Source organism: Accipiter gentilis, chromosome 10, assembly GCF_929443795.1.
Source record: "Accipiter gentilis chromosome 10, bAccGen1.1, whole genome shotgun sequence".
In the NCBI taxonomy this organism is placed as follows: Eukaryota; Metazoa; Chordata; class Aves; order Accipitriformes; family Accipitridae; genus Astur; species Astur gentilis.
Window position 1 is genome coordinate 15,546,272 of NC_064889.1, and position 19,343 is coordinate 15,565,614.

At 41.9% G+C, this 19,343-nt stretch overlaps 1 protein-coding gene across 3 annotated transcripts; it reads right to left on the reverse strand.

The window, feature by feature from the left end:
* Nucleotides 1-524: 524 nt before the first annotated feature.
* On the reverse strand, nucleotides 525-16,864 carry LOC126043571 (lamin-L(III)-like). 3 transcript variants are annotated; one of them, XM_049812205.1, is made up of 12 exons: nucleotides 16,344-16,864; nucleotides 11,648-11,804; nucleotides 10,553-10,678; nucleotides 9,463-9,633; nucleotides 8,007-8,132; nucleotides 7,663-7,883; nucleotides 6,738-6,963; nucleotides 5,710-5,817; nucleotides 4,673-4,789; nucleotides 4,465-4,572; nucleotides 2,562-2,593; nucleotides 525-1,981 (listed from the first exon to the last, which is right to left on the reverse strand). In XM_049812205.1, the coding sequence occupies exons 1-12, from the start codon at nucleotides 16,709-16,711 to the stop codon at nucleotides 1,924-1,926; spliced, it is 1,818 nt and encodes a 605-aa protein (XP_049668162.1). In that variant the 5' UTR covers nucleotides 16,712-16,864; the 3' UTR covers nucleotides 525-1,923. The 3 variants fall into 3 exon arrangements, with proteins under 3 accessions (XP_049668162.1, XP_049668160.1, XP_049668161.1); XM_049812203.1 differs by lacking the exon at nucleotides 2,562-2,593 and adding an exon at nucleotides 4,267-4,337; XM_049812204.1 differs by lacking the exons at nucleotides 2,562-2,593; nucleotides 16,344-16,864 and adding exons at nucleotides 4,267-4,337; nucleotides 14,511-14,588.
* Nucleotides 16,865-19,343: the final 2,479 nt, after the last annotated feature.

Sequence of the window (19,343 nt, forward strand, 5' to 3'; positions counted from 1 at the left end):
TACACTGTCATGTAGGTTCTGTAGTTGAGTAAATAAAAGCAGATCTCGTTTCCTGGACCACTGATGGTGTTGCCAAACAACATCCTGTGCCACGGCTATTTCCTATCAAGACTTGTACACCAATTCAAATCTTTCATGGTTGTTGCTTAATACCATCCTTCCCTTGTGCTACAAAAAGGGTTCATTTGAAATAGTGATAATTCCTCTTAAGTTCATGGCAGTTTAGCTTTATATTTATCACTCAGTTCTTCAAATACACAGGACAGCATACTATTTCTGAAGGTTTCTTCAGTCTGCAGGGAATCTTCCCTAAACTCACTCATTTTATTACTTCAAAGTCTTTTGAGCTACTCTAAGATCAATGAACAAAGAAATTCTTTATTATTTAATCTGCAAATATTAAAGTACAAGACTGCTTTTATATACATGAAAAAATATCTTTAATAGTTAAAAAAGTTTAAGAAATCAAGATAATATAGCAAGGTTGTAGCAGCAGCTATTTCTATGTGGGCCATAGGGTACAACAAGAATTCAGATCTGTTAAAACGCAAGTATTAAACCAGCATCTACTCTTTACATGTCAAAACTAGACCTTTTAAATAACTTGAGAGTTTAAGCTAATATAAGGAAAGCCTCACCTTAAAAACTGCATCCTAAGACAGAACAGGTCTTAAATTCAGAACTGAATACTTTGGCAAGGTAAGAGGCAGCATTTGGAGAAATCTTTGAGGGAAGGGGAGCAGCTGAGAATGCAGAAGAGTGTACTTTATGTGACTCATGAAGGCCCAGACAGCAGGTAAGCACTTCAGTAAAAAGAGGTTAAAAATAACTGAATGCAGTGGCCCCAAAGGCCAACTGCCTAGTTTGGGGGTTATAGGTCAGGCCTTACATGGACTACAGAGCTATTCAAGTTACAGTAAATTACATACTGGCCAATAGACAGTATTCCCCCCAACTGCTCCATTACACATACACGAAGCAGTACTGCAGACTGCATAGAGAATTAGGACACAAGGATTCCAAGAGCAGATGTTTTTGATGCACCTTTTACTACAGTTGGTGCTTTCTAGTTCTGATTTTGTTTCAGCATGTTTTTCTAGCCCTAGAAAGCTGGCTTGTTGGGACCACAGTACTAATATTGCTAGTTACAGTACCTTCTCTGTTGGAATGAGATGCTTTTTTCACATTTACGGGATACATCTGTTCAAGTTAAGGCTGACACAGCTGTGCTGTGATATAGTGTATCTAGGATTATACAGTACTGAAACTGGTGGATTTCCAGGTGCTAGAATACAGAAACAGTACATTTAATAAGAGACAAGAACATTTTTACAACTTGCTTTTAATTTTAAAATGTCTCTCTCTAGCAAGTGATCTAGACCAGTTTCATATATTACAGCATCAGGATCTGAGCAGGAAACATTTCAGACACTCAGCACTCTTCAAGATAGTGTTTTACTTCTGCCAAGTTCAGACTTGCTCAAGGTGCAAGCTAGGGTGTGATCTGGCCCATGTAGTTTCCCCACTGAGGCTTAAAACAGAAATTACCTTTGGAGAAACACCATGTTGGAATATTGAGAAAGCTGAGGCAGCCTCATGCTCATTGTCAAGTATTTAGCATCCTTCTAGGGCATATGTTTAGAAGCTTTGTAAACTGTGTACTCTCCTCTGTTTCAGCAGGTCATGGAAACCAGATCCTTGTGTTAAAGTAAAAATAACTTCACATGGAGCTTATATTCTACTGCTCTTTCTATCAGTGAATCCAAGGACAGGGTCCAGTATCAGAAGGTAGGAAATTTCATCATGTTATGGGCAGTGTTTGTTACAAAGAGGCCAAATAGGAGATGTGAATTCCAAGTTTCAGATATTGCAGAAGATACCAAAACAGATATAGTCTATGTCACCTGGTATTGAGAAGTTTTTTCAGATTATCATCTCTTTGTCCACATTACATGATATAACAGCTAGGATCCTCATTTTGCTGCAGAAATAAAACATGAAAACATTAGGCTAATCAGCGTGTGTACAAACTTAGCATTTATTGCTGGTTACCTATTCAAACCTCAGGCAGGCATACGGGGGTTTTAGTGTTTTTGTAGATTTAGTTACATATTAATAAAGCAAATCAGGTTTTCAGGAGAGGCAGTACCTTAACTATACTAAATGGGTTGGGGGTGGGGGGGGAAGAACACAGGCTTTTAAGAATTTGAGTCCATGCAATACATGAGCCTATGCCTTTCTTAATGAAAGGCTATCAGGCTATCAGTACCTCTGTTCTGAAATATCAAAGCTTCACTGGCATGCAGATTCATGCTACCCTGGTTAGGATGGTAAAAGCAGAAGCAAAATCCATGGAAACCCTGCCTTCCCTTAAAGCACAGCATGCTTCCTTTACATTGTTTTACTGCATGCAAGAAGTTAACTGTTTTACTAAGCTGCCATTATTTCAGTACTACCAATGCAGCAGAACCATATAGGTACTACTGGCAAGAGTTTGACAGAAATTCAGCGGACAGGAATGACATTAACATTTGAGTGGGAGTATTAGAATTGATTCTTACCATAAATGGCACACAACTGTATTGTAAAGTTGCTGATGAAACAGATTAGAGGTGTAAGGAAAAAAGTTAATTCCACTTTCCATCATTGATTGCCAAACAAGCCATATTTTAGTCAATTCAGATAAAGAGCCTTAAAGAAAGCCCACACCTTGAGGAGAGGCCCTACTCTGAACATGAAGAGAAGCTTGTATCAGTAAGTCTCTTCATCAGCCTAAAGCTCCACTGGTGTTACCTCAACCATTTTGGTGTATGCTGTGCATTAAGAGTCCAAAGGCCAGAATAGCATTATAGAACCATTCTCAGTAGCCTATTTAACAGGGTCTCACTCAGCATTCTTCAGTGAGAGACTGAAAATATCACAAGAACATGCATGTAAGTCAGGAGACTTTGATAAACATCCTTTAAGCCAGATGGTATTATAGTAATAGATATTTACCCAGATTTTCTTGTTTGAAAGCAGGAACAAGGAAAAGAACCAAGCAGCAGGCAGTAACTGCCTGTTCCTAGGTACATTTTCTTAAGACAGTACCAAGGTACTTTTAAGTTAAGTTTTCAGACAGGTATATTATGAAACTATCTAGGAAATGGTGGTGGCTTTAAGGCCAGGTGCAGTAAGAAGCAAGTCCTCCTTGTAACCTGTGTGGGATCAGTTTTAGGAAGAGCTGTGGTAGCTCAACATGCTGTTTCAGCAAGAGGGAGAGAATGAATTTTTAGCTAGGCATCCCCTTGCACTTAGGGCCTTGGAGTTTGTACTAACAAAGGGGACTTGGTGCTAATTCAAGTCAAGAAACAAACCAACTCCCGAGTCAAGTACAGTCTGTAATTGTTCAGTTATGACCATTTAAAAGCCCTTGTATTAGTTCTGGTTTAGACTACTTCAGCAATTAAAGATACCTGACTACTAGTATATCAAAGTACACTAGGAGCATCCAATATGCAAGCAGTTCAGACTTGTAATATTGTGAGTCAAAAGCCATTTGGAGGGGCTAGAGTGTCTTTCACAGGGCATTACAATGTACAAGTTGTGAGTAATGCAAAGGGTTATAAGTATATTGAACACAAAACATTCTTATTCTATTTAACTACATTAATTCCATTAGCATGACCTGCATCTGTGCTGAAGTTCCACTTGGAAAGTACTGAAGGTAGTATTTGTAACTGAAGCACAGCCAAGATACTATTTTTTGCACAGCAAAATAAGAAAAAGTAGTTCCTGGAATGAGCTGTAACGTAAGTGCTTCAAACTCATGCCTCAATTTGAGAGGGACTTACACAATCAATACACCAAGAACTTTGATTTCAGCCTCTTAATACTTTTTGAATGGAAATATTAGATTTCTTCAGTGTGAATTTAAGTCAGGGACACTGTTTGGAGTGTCAGGTAAGTCACTTCATCCCACAGAAATAAGATATTTCTAGTAAGTGTCTGCATTCTGTTCTTAGGTTAACAGCTTTTAAGTTTATTCATAGTCACATGTTTAGACGGAACAGACATTAAAGCCAGTATTTTTCCGTGTGTCAGTAATAAGAGACCAAACAATTAATGCTACTATTTGATCATGTTCAACCAGAGAATAAGCAGAACATCAATCTAATTCTGATGCAAAGCCATGCAAGCTATATCCTATGTGGGACAATAGGCTGCAGCAGTATTAATGAAGCAAGTTTTACTATGAGATGACAAGCATGATTCTCACCATCTCACCTGCTTAAGGATGCTCACAGGAACCACTATCATGAAACCAAACAACATTTCTTTTTTCTTCTTCTTTTGGTCTGACATCAAGAAAAATGTTAAGATTTGTAGGATACAGATAGTACTTGGGAAAGTATTTTCATACAGTAATGAAAAGAAATTGAACTAGACTGTTGATAGCATGTATTTAAACTTCAGGCAGCTTACCCGAGATGGAAACTCTATTTCACTTCCAGTTATTTCTTCATAATCATCATCTTGCTCACTGCTTTCTTCTGCTCTGGGTACATGCATTATCTTCCTCTCTGCAAGTTCCTAAAATACAATTGACTTGCCACCAAGAACCCTCAAGAATTAAGCACATCAAACAAGTTTCAGTATTAGGAGAGTAGAAACTATTTACTATCTCACTTACCTCACCATCATCTGTGATGAGTGTAACACCAATACTATCCCCAGCTCCCCAAGACATCTGAGACTTCCAGACCAGATCACTAGGACCTGGGCTTACACCAGCAGCTGCACCCCAGATCTGCAACAGATTCAGAGTGAGCTTCTGAAGAATCTTATTTGTAGTTAGATTAGGATTTAGTCTAACATATGTAACTATTAAGTACTCCAATACAAAAGATGTCCAGTAACACAAACTGGACTACTGTGATCCCTGGCAGATTAGTTCTTCCAGGACTACCAACAGCAGTGGTAATGGGGTTTTTTTGGGGGGGAGGTTTGGGTTTTTTTTTTTGTTTGTGGTGGTTGTTGGTTTTTTTTTTTAAACAGAAGACTGTAAAGCAGTATAGAAAAGGCTGTTAACAGCTTCTACCTGATGCAGAGGTAGTCTTGCTTGGGCATGCATACCATTTGATTTACAGAGCCAAGCCAGAGTTACAGACATATTCCTGTCAGCAGCAGTTTGTGTATACAAGATAACCCCTAGCCTCGGGTCACTCACAGATCTCTTGAGCAAGCTCGAGCAGTTTGGGAGTACAGACTGTAGAGTTAGGCTTTGATCACTATCTAAATGTACTTGGAGTATGATTTTAGAGTTAAAATCTAGCTTAGTACCATAAATGGTGAGCTCAGCATTGCTGAACTGTAGTGGAGTAAAGTTTTTAGCAACAGTATAAGTCTTTGCACAACTTTTATCAAATCACAGGAGTATGGGGAACCCTAAGAATAAACTAGAACATATTGATTCTGTTCACAATAACAGCACGTCCCAATCTGGGATGATCCAAGTTCAATCCAAGATCTAGCTTTAAAGAAAATTTAATTGGCATTTAAGATCAAGTCACTGCAAGGATTTTTCCCATCTCCCTCTCCACATAAAATAAGGATTTCAGTGTTTTAGGCGCTTGCAGTGTCAATTTAGTTTTCCTTATTACATGAATCTCTATCGCCATCTAACATAAGAACAGAGCTCTGAGTAAGTTTTACAAAACCACTACATACTGTAACTACTTGGCCTGCCTGAAGAGTGAACAGCGAAGGAAATTTGTATGTTACATCTGACACACTTCCGAGATGTCGTCTTAATGCCCATCCATGTAGTGGCTGATCCTGTGGGACAAGAAATTTCTCTTAGCATTATAGACCAATACCACATCATACAAGTGCAAGGTTCTTTCAGACTCAAGGGTCAGTTTTAGTCCCACTCCTGTAGCACACAAGAATCTGATCAATTTTGAGGAAGCCTTCAAGTTTCCTTAAAGCCTCCCTATGATTTCTCCCTGTTCTTCCTTAGAATTAATCTTAGTCCCACAAATTTAGGCACACGTATTCTTGCCTTCTGTTGAAGGGGAATCATGATGATGCTCTTTACCAGAGAGATTCTGATAAATGAAGTTTGTCATGCCCATCTACCAACTTGGGCCATATATACAACACAAACATAGAAGCCTGTGAAGGTTTAAGGCATCTCAGGCTGAAGTGGCTAAGCTACCAGCCACAAGTTTTGAAGCTCTGAGAATTAATTCAAATAATTCTGGATTTGCAGACTAAACTAGTCAAAGAATTATGTAGCTGGTCAGATAAACCCTCTGTATGGATTAGATACTGTCAGCTGTTTTAAGTAATAAGTAAATTGGTTAATGACAGCCTCTAAGTACCTTATTTAGTTAATCAAGGATAAGTAGTACTTCTAATGGTGCTAGCCTGAACCTGATGAGAAACAACTGAAGGTGTTAGATTTCTGCATCATAGAACCCAGTGCACCTCCCCTCAAAAGCACCTCCCAGACAGCCCCATGAAAAAAACACCTGCAGTACCTCCCCCCCCAACCCGCCCCCCCCCAAAAAAAAAAGTCTCTAGTCTTCTCTTGACAGCAGCCAAGTTAGCTGAGAAGTCCCCACTTTGCATTTTTTTGGGCAGTACTCTTCCCTCATCTCTTCATTCTTCCCTGTTGTCATCTCTGACTAAGCTACAAGTTGGTTCACAAGCAGTCATACTTTGCAAGGGAGGCCATGCAGACTTGAATGTACCTCATCAGAATTGTTTTTAAGTCTGACAAATTGCCCAGCTGCATCAATTTCTTCAATAGATACATTTCCAGAAGATGAAGCATGATGAACAGTCTTAAATCCAGCACTATGGCCTCTCTCTTTAGCTTCTTTCATTTTCCTTTTCTTCCCATGTAGGAACCGTCGCCCTTGACTTGTTGCTTGAGTTGCAGTGCTGTGTGAAGGTGGACTGGGTGACAGCTTTAGCCTAGAAGGGAGTCATATAACATTCACTTGACTATCTGATGTGGTTATTTCCTCTCACTCCTATCCTCCCACTATAGCCAAGCCTAACAGCTTCTTATATTCAAGCTTTCCATGAAGTCTTGAATATAAGATTTTATTTTTACTGGCAAGAATAGCTAAGTAGCTTGTTAAAGTTTGGAAGACAGCCCCAGCCCTAGAGTTCAGGGGAAGCTTATGTCAGGAAAAAGAAGATTCCCAACTGCAATAAGTACTCCTTTAAAGTCTCTACAGAGGCACTCTTTAGTGGAAGTAGTTTAAGTCTTTGACCCTCCTTAGCATGTATTGAGAGTTCATGTTGTTCTCACCAGGCAGTATCTGGATAGTTGGGAGTTGATACAATTTCCCAGTTTAATTAATGAAATTTGAGGACTCTTTGATACATCTCTAGGATGTAGCATAAAGCTTTGAAAAAGTTGAGGGATGTCTAATGGACCTTTGAACTTCTATCAGTTGTGTTTATCAAGTTACTTGATCTTACTACATCATATGGTGGATGTGGGATATAAATACTATCTACAGAAGATTAGTGCCATAATAGCTCCTGAAGCATAATGACATAACATTTATTTCTTGCCTCCTCCACATTCTGAAGAATATATGGTTAGTTAGTGTAGAGATCTTTGATGAAGCAAGTTCTCATAAAGATTTTGCCATAGCCTACCTCTGTTCCTCTCCCTCCAGCATCTTTCTGTAGCTACTTATTTCCAGATCTAGAGCCAATTTCACATCTAAGAGATGCTCATATTCTTCCAACTGTGCTTGTGTCTGCTGCTGGGCTTGTTCTATTTCTTTCTCTTTTTCAGCCATATGCCTTCGATAGAGATCACGATCATAATCCAGCAACTCCTGTAGCTCTTTTATTCTGTTCTCTAAAGCAACATTCTAAAATTAAGATGATGGAAAAATCAATTAAACCATAACTGAAGATTAGAGAGGAGAGGCCAATATTTTGAATTGGGTATCTAAATTAAAATAATTCTAAGGATATACAAATAAAGATAGTACCTGGCTTTGATATTGATTAACTTGAGATGTCAAAGTATCAACTCTCAGCTTTGTTTCCATCAGTTCCTCCCGAGCAGCATTGGCAAAGTCACTATTTCTTGCTGCAGATAGCTGGGCATTCTCCATCTATGGATAAGTCACTGTTAGTAATGAGTCGCTTGTGACCATGTATTTTTAAATAAGGACGGAAACCCAAGTGATTTCCAGCTGTTACATCTGGAAATAGTTATGTTTCACTTAAGTGTGCAGATACCAATAAAGTCCAGGTCAGAAATTTTTTCATTGCTTTTCAGGAAGGTTTACACAAGTTTGACATTCATATCAGAAAAAAGTCAGCAATAATCAGGTAGTGAAAACTGCTGGATTAGGATATTTCAGGTACAGTGCATGAAGACTTTGTATAGATATTAAGTAAATTAATTCTCCAGAAGAACAATGGAGAATGTTTAGAAGCTGCTTGTCAAAGCATGGGCCTACAGGATATTATGTGTTTATCAAACTATTGCTCTTCTCCCAAAGTTTATTACTAAACAGTTCCTGCACCACTATAAGCAGCACAAAGCTATTTCTAGAGCAATTCAATCTTGAGCTGTTCCAAGAAAGGATAAAGTAGAGCCATGCTCCTACAAGAGGCACTCACACAATTTCCAGCAAAAACCTGGACAGAAGCATCCAAAGGAATTCACTGAGTTGGCATATAAATTGGAGTATAGAGAAAACCAGAACCACCAGGAAGAAATGAACACATGTGCTTGTTGACAGTGCAGAATCACATGATCTCCTACTTCTGAGTATTAAAGAAGGCTTAAGATACCAATACTGTACACTGCAACTAACCCAGAAACCCCTGGGTTGTTACCTATCAAAAGTATAAGCCTAAGTATTACTTTTTCCTGCATATGTGGCTGATGCTGGGAAAGAGGTGACAGACCAGTTCTGGAGGACACAGTCAAGCTCCTTCCATAGCCACCCTCTCCCCCTTATCCAGTACTAGCAACTGGGAAGGGACATTTGCACTCATACCTTTAAAAGTGCTCTTGCAGAACTGTAAGAATACCTTATTTCATGCATTTTATTAAAACTATAATCAGCAGATCCAGTTTTATTCAGTACTGAAATTGCTTAATAAAAAAATAGCACACCTTGGTCCTGAATTTGTCAGACAAACTCTCAGATTTGTCAGAAGTCTGAATTATGATCAACTATTACATTAGCCATTCCTACGCACTCCCCAAAGGGACAGTATTTGTGCTTGAACCAGTTTTGTTTGGGACCAAGTGTTTGTAGAAGTTCTATTGTCAAATTTGACACTGCTTTGATATTCCATAACAACTTACGCCAAGAAGCTCTGCACTGAATGCAAGGGCTCTATCAGCCAGCTATTTATGCTAGTGTCACTTTAACCATATCAAGGTGCAGCTTAAGCTTTGTTTTATTGGCATTTTTACAGACTCACTTTTGCACTGAATGTTTGCTCCAGCTCCTCTTTGTATCCTTTAATTTGTTCTTCCTGTTGTTTTCTGAGCCCCTGCAGAGCATCCAAGAGCTTACTCTCAAATTCACTCCGACGGCCAGATTCTATTTCTGTTATCCTGCTCTCGTGGACACTTTTTGCCTCCTTGAGCTCCTAGGAGAAGAAATTTCTCAGAGAATAAGCAAGCCAATACAGTTTGATTTGAGACTGGACTTAACTGTACCAGCTTAACAAGTAATTCAGTATTGAAGCAGATTTATCGTTGAGTGCACAGTAATTCATCTTCATTCAGATCTTAGATATTCATCCATTAGGTCAGGTAGTTCCACCTTGCTAGCTGCACTGGGTTGTTTTGCTACCTCACGGCCAACACTGCTTAAACTAATAAATGCAGTAGTTTGTCCGATTCTTTGAACTAGAATGATTTCCCTGCTTTTCTTTACTTAGAACACATGCATATACACTTCAGTTTCTTTGAGCACTGTTACTTCACCTATTCTTGTTTTATTCAAAAAGTAATAGCAGTTGATTAGAGAAATTGGAATTCTCTATTGCTTAAACCACACACTTTGAGAATCCTTCCAGTCAGAAGGAAGTTGGTTTACATTCACATGTTTTTTAGTTCTATGTACTGCCTTCTCTCACAAAGGTTACCAGACACCTTTGATAAGTGTTAAGGAAGTAGGGAACATAAGTTGCTTATTAAAGGAGATTTAACATCTTTGATTATTTTAGGCTTCTAGCAAACATCTGGAATCGCTTAACTTTAACTGTAATATATGCACTTTCAGTTACACAAAGTAGTATATTGGGATTGTAGTCACCTTCAGAAGTGCAGCATGAGAAAATTATGTCATATTCCAGATACCTGTTGGTACTATGCCAGTTAACATGAGGTTGTGTACTTTTTTGAAGACTTCCTAGTTCGGTGGATTTTATTGGCTGGTGGACTGTCATAAGTTGACTCAGCTAGTTACCTTTTTAAGGATAAAGCACATCTTAACATTGCTTTTAAGTGCATCCAGGGATCACAGACACCTAAAGAAATCCTTGTTAATAAGCTAAAACTTACATCTTCGTGAAGACGCTTCTGGAATGTCATCTGTTCCTGCAAAGTTTTCATATGATTTTCCAGGTCCACCCTCCTCAACATTTCACTGTGGAGATGCTTTTTGGTATCTTCCAGTGACAGCTTCAACTAGAAAAGACAGACATCAGGGTAATCAAAATTAAGAGGTTATTTTTCCAAACCAAGACAGTCAACTTATTACCGGTCATGCAACTTCATTCCTACAGCAATCAAAACACATTGCTTAAGTGAAGAACTTAAGGAGAGTAACCAACTTATTTCAGTGGGATCCAGCATATTAGCAACAGAAAGAATTCTATTTAATTGTTATGTAGACCAGACTTCCCACAAGGCAGACAGAGCAGCCCTTAATCCCACCAGCTCAGTTTGGCAGCTCAGAGTAGATTTGTTGAATCAGTTGTACCATCCATACACATTCCTCCCCTTCATAACACTGAATATTCCAAACTTCTCCCTAACTTCCAGTATTATTTGTTTTATGTTTAACAAGTGAAATCCTTCAAATACAGCCAGTGTTGGAGTGTGTTGCTTTAATAATACACAATTTTAATAATACAAAGTTGTTTGGTGGTTTGTTTTTTTTTTTAAGTTTTCATCCTAAAGATTTTAAGTTAGCTTATTCAGTGATCATGCTAAAGCACGAAGATAGAAAAGCTACGCTCTTCGAATCTTAGTAGCGCAAGAGCCTACAAAAAAGTAGTTAGAATTTCTCTTACTTATTCTACCTAGATTTAAGCATAGTGAAGCAGGGGTCATCAAATGTTCCCTTTGCTGACATGTTAGAGAACGCTATAGGGGCTATAGCAGTACAACACATTTCAACTTGCTTTGTCCGTAGAACAAGAAACATTACATACTGTGGTCATAGAAGATAATTAAAGGTACCTACAAGAGTTGCAAGTTTTAACAGACCAACTATCAGTAGCATTTGCTTTCAACAAGATTGCAGAAATCTTTTTGTCCACCTGTCATTGCCATTGTCTTTCCCTGCTTTTAAATCTCAGTAACTAGTTGGGGAAAAACAAGCAAAAGCTTCAGGAACAAAAGCAAAGTTTAAATTCCAGAAACAAGTCTTACTGTGACTACTTGATCCTTTAATTCATGAAGGCCAACCCCCAGACTTCGGTTCTCAGTCAAAGCTCTTGCTAAGTCAGCTTCCTTTGTGTTCAGCTGAGCATCAAGGTCTCTGATACGAGCCTGTGCCAGGTTTAAATCAGCCTCCTTTTTTGAATTCCTGCAAGTGAAAGTTTTACAGTCATACGTTGCAGCTAGTGAGGGAGAAAGTTTGTTTTTAATGTGTTTATCTTCACAGGGGTCTGTGGCAGAACTGAAACAGAAGAGAGGTTAGTTAACACTTGTGGGAAGAGCACAGGGTAGGCTGTAAAACAAACCAGACAGGCCCCCCAGACAAGCATCATTTGTTTAACCAGAAAGACTTCTGACCCAGTTTCCAGCTTGTTTTGTGTGAATCCTGCACAGAAGCCAGCTATTTGCCATGCCATCACCAACCAGAGAGGGAAGGGATGGCACAGGCCACTGTCTCCGCAGGGAAGGACTAGTCACACTCAAAGCCAGAGTTCACCAGTCCACAGTGACCTGCCACCACTGAACAAGCTGCTCACACAGACACCTCCTTTCAGCAGCAGAGGCCACCGCCAGCTCCCTGGCAAAGTGCCCGCTGGCCATTAAAACACACCGCACCACCACTGTGGCCCTCGGGGCTCTGAGCCCCGCACCCCCCTCACCAGAGGGGAGCAGCCATGGAGGCCACCAGCACCCCAGGGGGAGGCCCTGCAGCACCTGGAGGCAGGCAGGCTGGGCACCAGCAGCTGGAGGCCTGCCTTCCTGAGGCAGGGTGGCAGGTGGTGCTGGTCATGCATGGGGGCAAAACACCCCCTCCTCTGCAGGCAGAGGCAAAGCACAGCTCTAGCTACCAGGTGGTGTCATCCCTCCTCCTCTGCAAACCCACACCCACCCCCCCACCCCCGATGTTCCTGCCCACAGCACAGGAGGAGCTTCATCCCCAGGAGGCCACCGGCCCAGGTATTGTCATCAGGCCATCCCCAGCTGGGGCTTTGCCCCCTACAGCCCCTCAGCTCCTGCCACAGGGCAGCGAGCCCCCACAGCAACCACCCTTCCCTCCCAGCACCCTTGCAGGGGACTCTTCCTCCTCAGGAAGGGTCACACAGTCTGCCCTCCTTCACACCGTGGTGGAGTTACAGGGCGAGAGAAGCTTTGCCTTCAGAAGACAGCCATTTCCTTGCACAAATACCCAGGTACAGGGCCCTCGGGTACCACCTACGTGGCCAACAGCTTAAATTGTCGGTTTTACTTGGCACCACAGTGGAGAAGTGCTGGCCTCACAGTGAATTCCTGTCAGAGAAAGGGGTGATCGTTTCCCAGACTGCTCTAACTCCTAAAATCCTTGCAGTTGCCCAACAGCTATTCAGAGTCTGACTTCCTGCTCAAAACTCGGATCCGAGATTGCAAAGAGTAAAGTGTTCAATTTATTTTAGCAAAATCTGTTCTGCCAAGTGGCTAAGTTGAGATAATTCATACAATGAGTTTTCCAGTTGATAACTGAACAGACCAGTTGGAGAGAGCCCAAAGTCATTCTGCAGGAATGATCAGCTCTAGAAAGCTTGGAGTGCAAGGAAAGATTGGAAAAAAAAATAAGGGTTGTTTAGTCTAGAGAAGAGAAAAGTGACAGGAGACATAACAGTCTTTACCTACATGAAAGACTGCTGCGTAGAGGAAGGGAATCTGTTTTCCATGTCTGTTGTGGAAAAGATAGGCAGTTGCAGGCTTAAATTGCAGGGAGGAGTATTTGGGTTAGATGTTAGGGAGAGGAAACTAACAGTAGTTCAACACTGAAGCACATTGCCTGGGGGGATATTCTGGAATCTGCATCATCTGGAATTTTAAAAAAGGGTTATGCAAACATCTGCTGAAAAGCATGCAGGTATGGTTGATTCCAACACAGGCCTGGGGCATGTGGCTACATCAGGTTCTTGCTCAGGGCCTTTTCTAGCCCTGCTATTCAGAGACATTTGTTGATTGTGTCCTCATATTTCATGATCATGACACAAAACCAAATGTTTTGCTAGCAGAGGTTATTTCTTCTTTACTCAGACTCTAGGAAAAAAGTAGCTTTACTGGGGTAACAATAAAAAACAGGATAATGTGTTGTAGGTTTTTACAGCATTTACAGGTTTCTTTCTTTTCTAGGTATTAATTAGCCACCTTCCTTTTGGAATCTCTGCTACCACTACCACTTATTATGAGTATTAGTTATGACATTAACAAGTACATCAGTAACACCACTTAACAATAACATTGGCTGTTTCATCCTATAATAATGTAAGTTTCATGCTACAATCAAAGCATGTGCAAGACTGAAATTCCATTAGTATCTGTGTTTTAACAGTCCGCTTTCCTGATGCAGGCCTCTGACAGCCAGGTTCAGGTTTCCTATATTCCTTCCTGACAAACATTATTTTCAGAGAACCCTGAAGCGAGTCTTTTCATCCTTAAGAACAGCAATTAAACAAGCCTGGCTTTGACAAGATCATTTACTACCCTTTTAAACCAAGTCTTGTGTTCAGAACACCACATTATTATGCAGCAAACAGTGACAGTTACAGTACTCTACAACATTCTATATACCAACCATTCCAGAACTAAACACAGCTTACTGACTATCAATTGCAAGCAATAACTTTGAGGCACTGCCAGTCACATTCCTTGTAATTCAGGGTTTCATATATGCTTGACCTGGAGAATTTAAATATTTTTACCAAAAGAGTTCAGGTATGTTTGAAACGGACTCATTTGTCAGGACAAGAGGACATTAACAGCACTTGCAGAATTCATTCTTAAAGCTTCAGCTTGCTACACCACATATGTCAGGTTCAGTAACAAAATGCACATCTATACTCACTGGTGCAGAAAGAAACTGGTCTTGTCTTTCTCTGCTGTGCTACTGTAGTTGCTTTGACCTTCCTCAGGCTCTGAATTCAACCAACTGATATGCTTATCCACAACTTCTCCTCCGCAAACATCTTTGGCCTACTTCCAATTACCACTGTGAATAGTACGAAAAAAGCTGAAATGCAAGCACACTTCACTGTTGCTGAAGCTTTAAGTCTCTTTACCAGCGATTAGTAAGAGCCAATGGTTAATGCTGTTGGGAAATTATCTGGTAACATTCCATCCTATAAGAGTTCCAGGTTATTTAAAGGGTATACATATAAAGGGCACGATACCCTCAAAGTAGTTTGTTCCAAGTCATCCGAGACATTTGCAGTTAGGCAGCCCAGATACAAAACACTCATTAATATTACTACTTCAGTCTAGGCCTTTCAGAAAGCAGCATGTACTATGTATTATTTCCCATGGGCTGTAAAGTTAACCACTTCTAAGACCTAGTTACTTGAAAGAAAAAAAAAAAAATCAGTCCAGAGGATTGCATACCTGCCAAGCCTAAAGCTTTATAAATAAAGCCACAAGAGTTATACAAACAAAGAACAGCAGAAAAGTTTTAGAACTGGCATTAGCCCTCTCTTTACTGTCCACTCAAGTGGCTGGTTAGATTTATGAAACAGATCTATGAGCCAAAACCCAGCATGAATGAGACAAGCCCAAGAACTTCCAAGCAGCTGAAAACAGAAGCTTAGAGTAAAAACTTGTTTTATTCCCAAGCAGAACAGCTACTTAAGTCCTACTGAGCCTGTGAGGGGGCAGTATTTGCTCCATACAAGTGTTAAAAGAAAAAGCTGGTGCCTAAAGTTGCTATGATGCAAGTTTATAACAAGATATCAGGGGCCTGTGGACACCCAAATTATTTTAAGTCTGTAATTGATTTAGCAGTACAGCGGCACATTAAAGCGACGAGCAATGCTAGCACTCTGTGTGTATCCATAAAGGAAGATTGTTGGCATTGGACACTTCTTCTCACCTTTAGGAGTATTTAATTGCACTTACATTGGGCAACCCCTTTGTTCCAGGCTTGGCAAGACTAGACAACAAGATGAGTCCATGCTCAGGATACACAGCTTGCAAGAAAGTCAAGCCTGAAACAGCAAGCAGTTCATCCCAGTAGCATGTAAATCAAGACCTAAAAGCCACTAGGACGATTTCTGTGCAGTACCAGCCCGGACCAGGTAAGCTATAGTGCTTATAGGACTACCTTCTCTGTGTATTCCCCTCAAGGCAATGTCCAAGCTAAAAAGCCCCCAAAAGATGCAAGCTGACTCCACACAGAAACTCCTCCCCCTACCCCTGTAACTTTCTAGGTGCTTTCCAGCATGGCAGCTTCTTGAGTGTTTATGAACACAGATGTAGTGCCGAACCCAGGCAGCTACGCATTCTCACAATACTGTCCCCATAAGGCTACCCAACACCCCAAATTCTGGAGGAGCCCCACGCCCACCACAGGGAGGTGCTGAAGCGGCCCAGCAGCTCTACAGCAGGAGGCACTCCCAGCGGAGTCCCTACAGTGCATCTTCAGGGCAGACGTTGGGGTTTCTCCTAACCGAAGGCCCTCCAACCCCACAGGGCCCTGCCTTTGGGCTGCCACCGCTGCCGTGACCCAGCCACCCTGCAGCACCGAGCACTCCCTCCCCAACACGCAGCTGCCGGCCAGCAGCAGCCCCTTCCCCTCACCCTGCAACAGCCCCACGGAGGAGGCAGCCGCGGGGGGGGGGGGGGGGGCTCCCAGCGGGGAGGCCCGCTCGGGGCCAGGCAGGCGGGGCGGGAGGGCCGGCGCACCGACCTGCTGTGCAGCTGCCGGTGCTCCTCGCCGATATTGCCCAGCTCCACCTGCAGCTTGGCCCGCTCCATGGCGACGTTGTCCAGCGCCCGGCGGGCGTCGGCCAGCTCCGCCTCGTAGCAGAGCCGCAGGCTGTCCAGCTCCCGGTGGCTACCCGCCTCCTGCTCGGCCAGCCGCTGCTGCAGCTCCGAATTGTCGGTCTCCAGCGCCCGCGCCCGCTCGATGTAGGCGGCCAGGCGGTCGTTGAGCTCCTGCAGCTCCTCCTTCTCCTGCAGCCGGCTCAGCCGCATCGGGCTTAGCGGCGAGTCGGCGGAGGAGCGGCTGAGGGAGCGGCTCCCGCTCGTCGGCGTGGAGGTGAAGACCGTGGCCATGGCAGCCTCTGGTCCGGGCCCGGGCCCCGCCGCTGCTACCGGGACCGCCCCGCGCAAGACGCCCGGCGCTCGCCGCCGCCCGCGTATAAATAGCCGCCAGCTGCCGCCGCGGCCTTGCCGGCGAGGGTGGGCAGCTTAAAGGGCTAGGGCTGCTCCCCCGGCAGCTCCGCGTGGAAAAGATACTTTCTTCTTTTGCTTTAATTTTTGACACGTGCCTCGCCGCGCTTCATGGGCGGCCCGGTGGTGCTGCCCGGAGAGGGTGGGGAAGGAGCTGTCAGGAGAAGCCTGCTGCAGCCCGGCGTTTTTACAAACCCGTGCGGGGGGTCGGGGTGACAAAAAAAAAAATATCCCAGATTTAGGAAGATGCGTGACAGCCGCAGTGATGCGCACACTCCAGCCTGCTGCCATGTCAGTACTCCGCCTGTTCTGTCTGGCTTTTTTTTGCAATTTGTTCACCTGATGAAAGTAAGCTAGTCCCTGCTCTTTTTTGGGGGTTTTTTGTTGTTGTTGTTGTTGTTGTTGTTGTTGTTGTTGTTTGTTTGTGGGCGTTTTTAGCTTTTGGGTTAGGCTGGGGTGGCTTTCAGCCCTCCCAGTGCTACAGTGTTTCGGTTGAAAGCTGATGTTGCCTGAGCAGAAGGAAGAACGGAGAGGGAAAGGGAACCTGCATCAAAACAAATGTGTGAAGCAGTCTGCAAAGCCTTACGCTAATTACATTTTGTAATAAATCATCGTTCAATAAGGAAGTTGCTTTAGCCCTACTTTAGTAGCGATGCGTACTGGGATAGTTGTCAGTTTTCTCCAGTAGCTAATTAATTTACCCTTTTCTTTTTCACTTACATTTTGGAGAGCAGATGCTGTACAGATCTCATTCCATATGAGCATAAAAATCTCTGAACATCAATAGAACTGTTAATTATGGTGTTTGTTGCAGCAGTTACCAGAAACTTAGCTTAGGTCTATGTTATTTCCTACCCAGAAAAATAGCCTTGACATCCTCTTAGAGTTCTTTAAATGTAAAGACAGTTTTCATGAAGGTCGTAGGCATAAATTCACTTTATAGATAGCATAAGCTTCACTTTATAGATCAGGAGGCAGGTAACCTAGGAGAACAACATAGTTGGCCCCAAGATTGTAGCTGGAGATTTTAGAATTGGTTTGTGTGTGCCCCTGGATGCAAAGTTACAAAGTAGATGAGGACATAGAAGGAGATATGGGTGCTCATCAAGTGTTTGGGGTTTTTTTCCTGAAATTCTTTACACTGTTGTATAAAAAAACAAAATACAATTTCAAAACTCTAAAACTACATGCAGCATGGCAATGACATATGGCCAGACTGAGCTCCTCTGGTTCTAGTCCTAGAAACAGCACCAGGAAATTCTTTTCTGCAGAGCAGTTCCAGTTTCTTATTTTGATATAATGAGTACTTACTTGTCTGCTCTTCATTGCCAATAGAAAGCTCAATTCAAGAAAAATAAAAGGTTTGATTTAAATCTGAATATGTACCTCTAAGATCAAGATATGTACATTTGAATGTTTACTTCAGCTTTGAAACCTCAGTCCTCTACGAAGAACACTGTGATAGTATGTCAGTGCCATGTTTGATAGTTGCATGTTACTGGCCAGCTGTTCAAATACGATTGTATGGTTTTGGAACAGATGCAGAACAAAGCAAGAAATCTGCTATTCTAAGAATATTTTCCTTGCCTGCCAAGGCTTTGTAATAGTGCAAACAAAAACAGCTGAAAGAAAGAGTTCAAAAATAGTCTGAGCTAGTTTTATCCTTTTTATTCTTCATCTACTCTCCCTATGCAAGAGCAGAAGGTGGCAACTTAAGAGCATAACAGAAGTCTGTTACTGATTCTTTTCTTTCTGACATTTTTTCTGACTTTTTCTTTGATTAAGACTGTAGTCTGTACTGCTTAGACCACAAGTGTCGCTAAGGAATTGCTGCAGAGATAAGCCTGTGCCATCTTTTCCTACTGTTTCAAGTATAAAGATATCAGGAATGTTTCAGGATTAAGAGATATGGAGGGTATCAGGAAAAATTGTGGGAAAAGGTACATATCCCAGACTAAAGCACAGTAAAAGCTTTTCTAGAAATAGTCCTTTTGCAGGAAAACGTAGATATGGGAGATTTAGACAGTATTAGCAGATTCCACAAAGTTGGAATAAATCAAACAAAAATAAAAATGTGTGGACTTTTTGCAAGTATCTTATTCAGGTCTTGATCTTGAGCTGGTGAAATTAAGTGAAGAAAATACAGCAATACAGCAGTACAATGAAACCCAGGAAAAAGTCAATTGAACTTTTTGCTATCTTTTTCCTTAAGTATCTGCTAACTGATTGTAACCATGTGCAAGCAGTCTGTTAGTATTGGTTCCTAAATGTTGTTAGGGCTCTGAGTGCACTAATATGCCTTAATGACCTTGACCAGCCTCAGCTGGGGCTTCCACCCACGCCTCTGCCCAGGAGTGCCGGAACTCCATTTAAGCTCTGGCCTGGCCCTCAGCTTCTCTTTGAGCTCTATTATGGTTGTATTTAGCTCTAAGGTTTGCTGGCCCCTGGACTGTTTTTTTGGGGGGTTTTGGGGGGTTTTTTTGTTTGGTTTTTTTTTTTTTTTTTAGCTTGACCT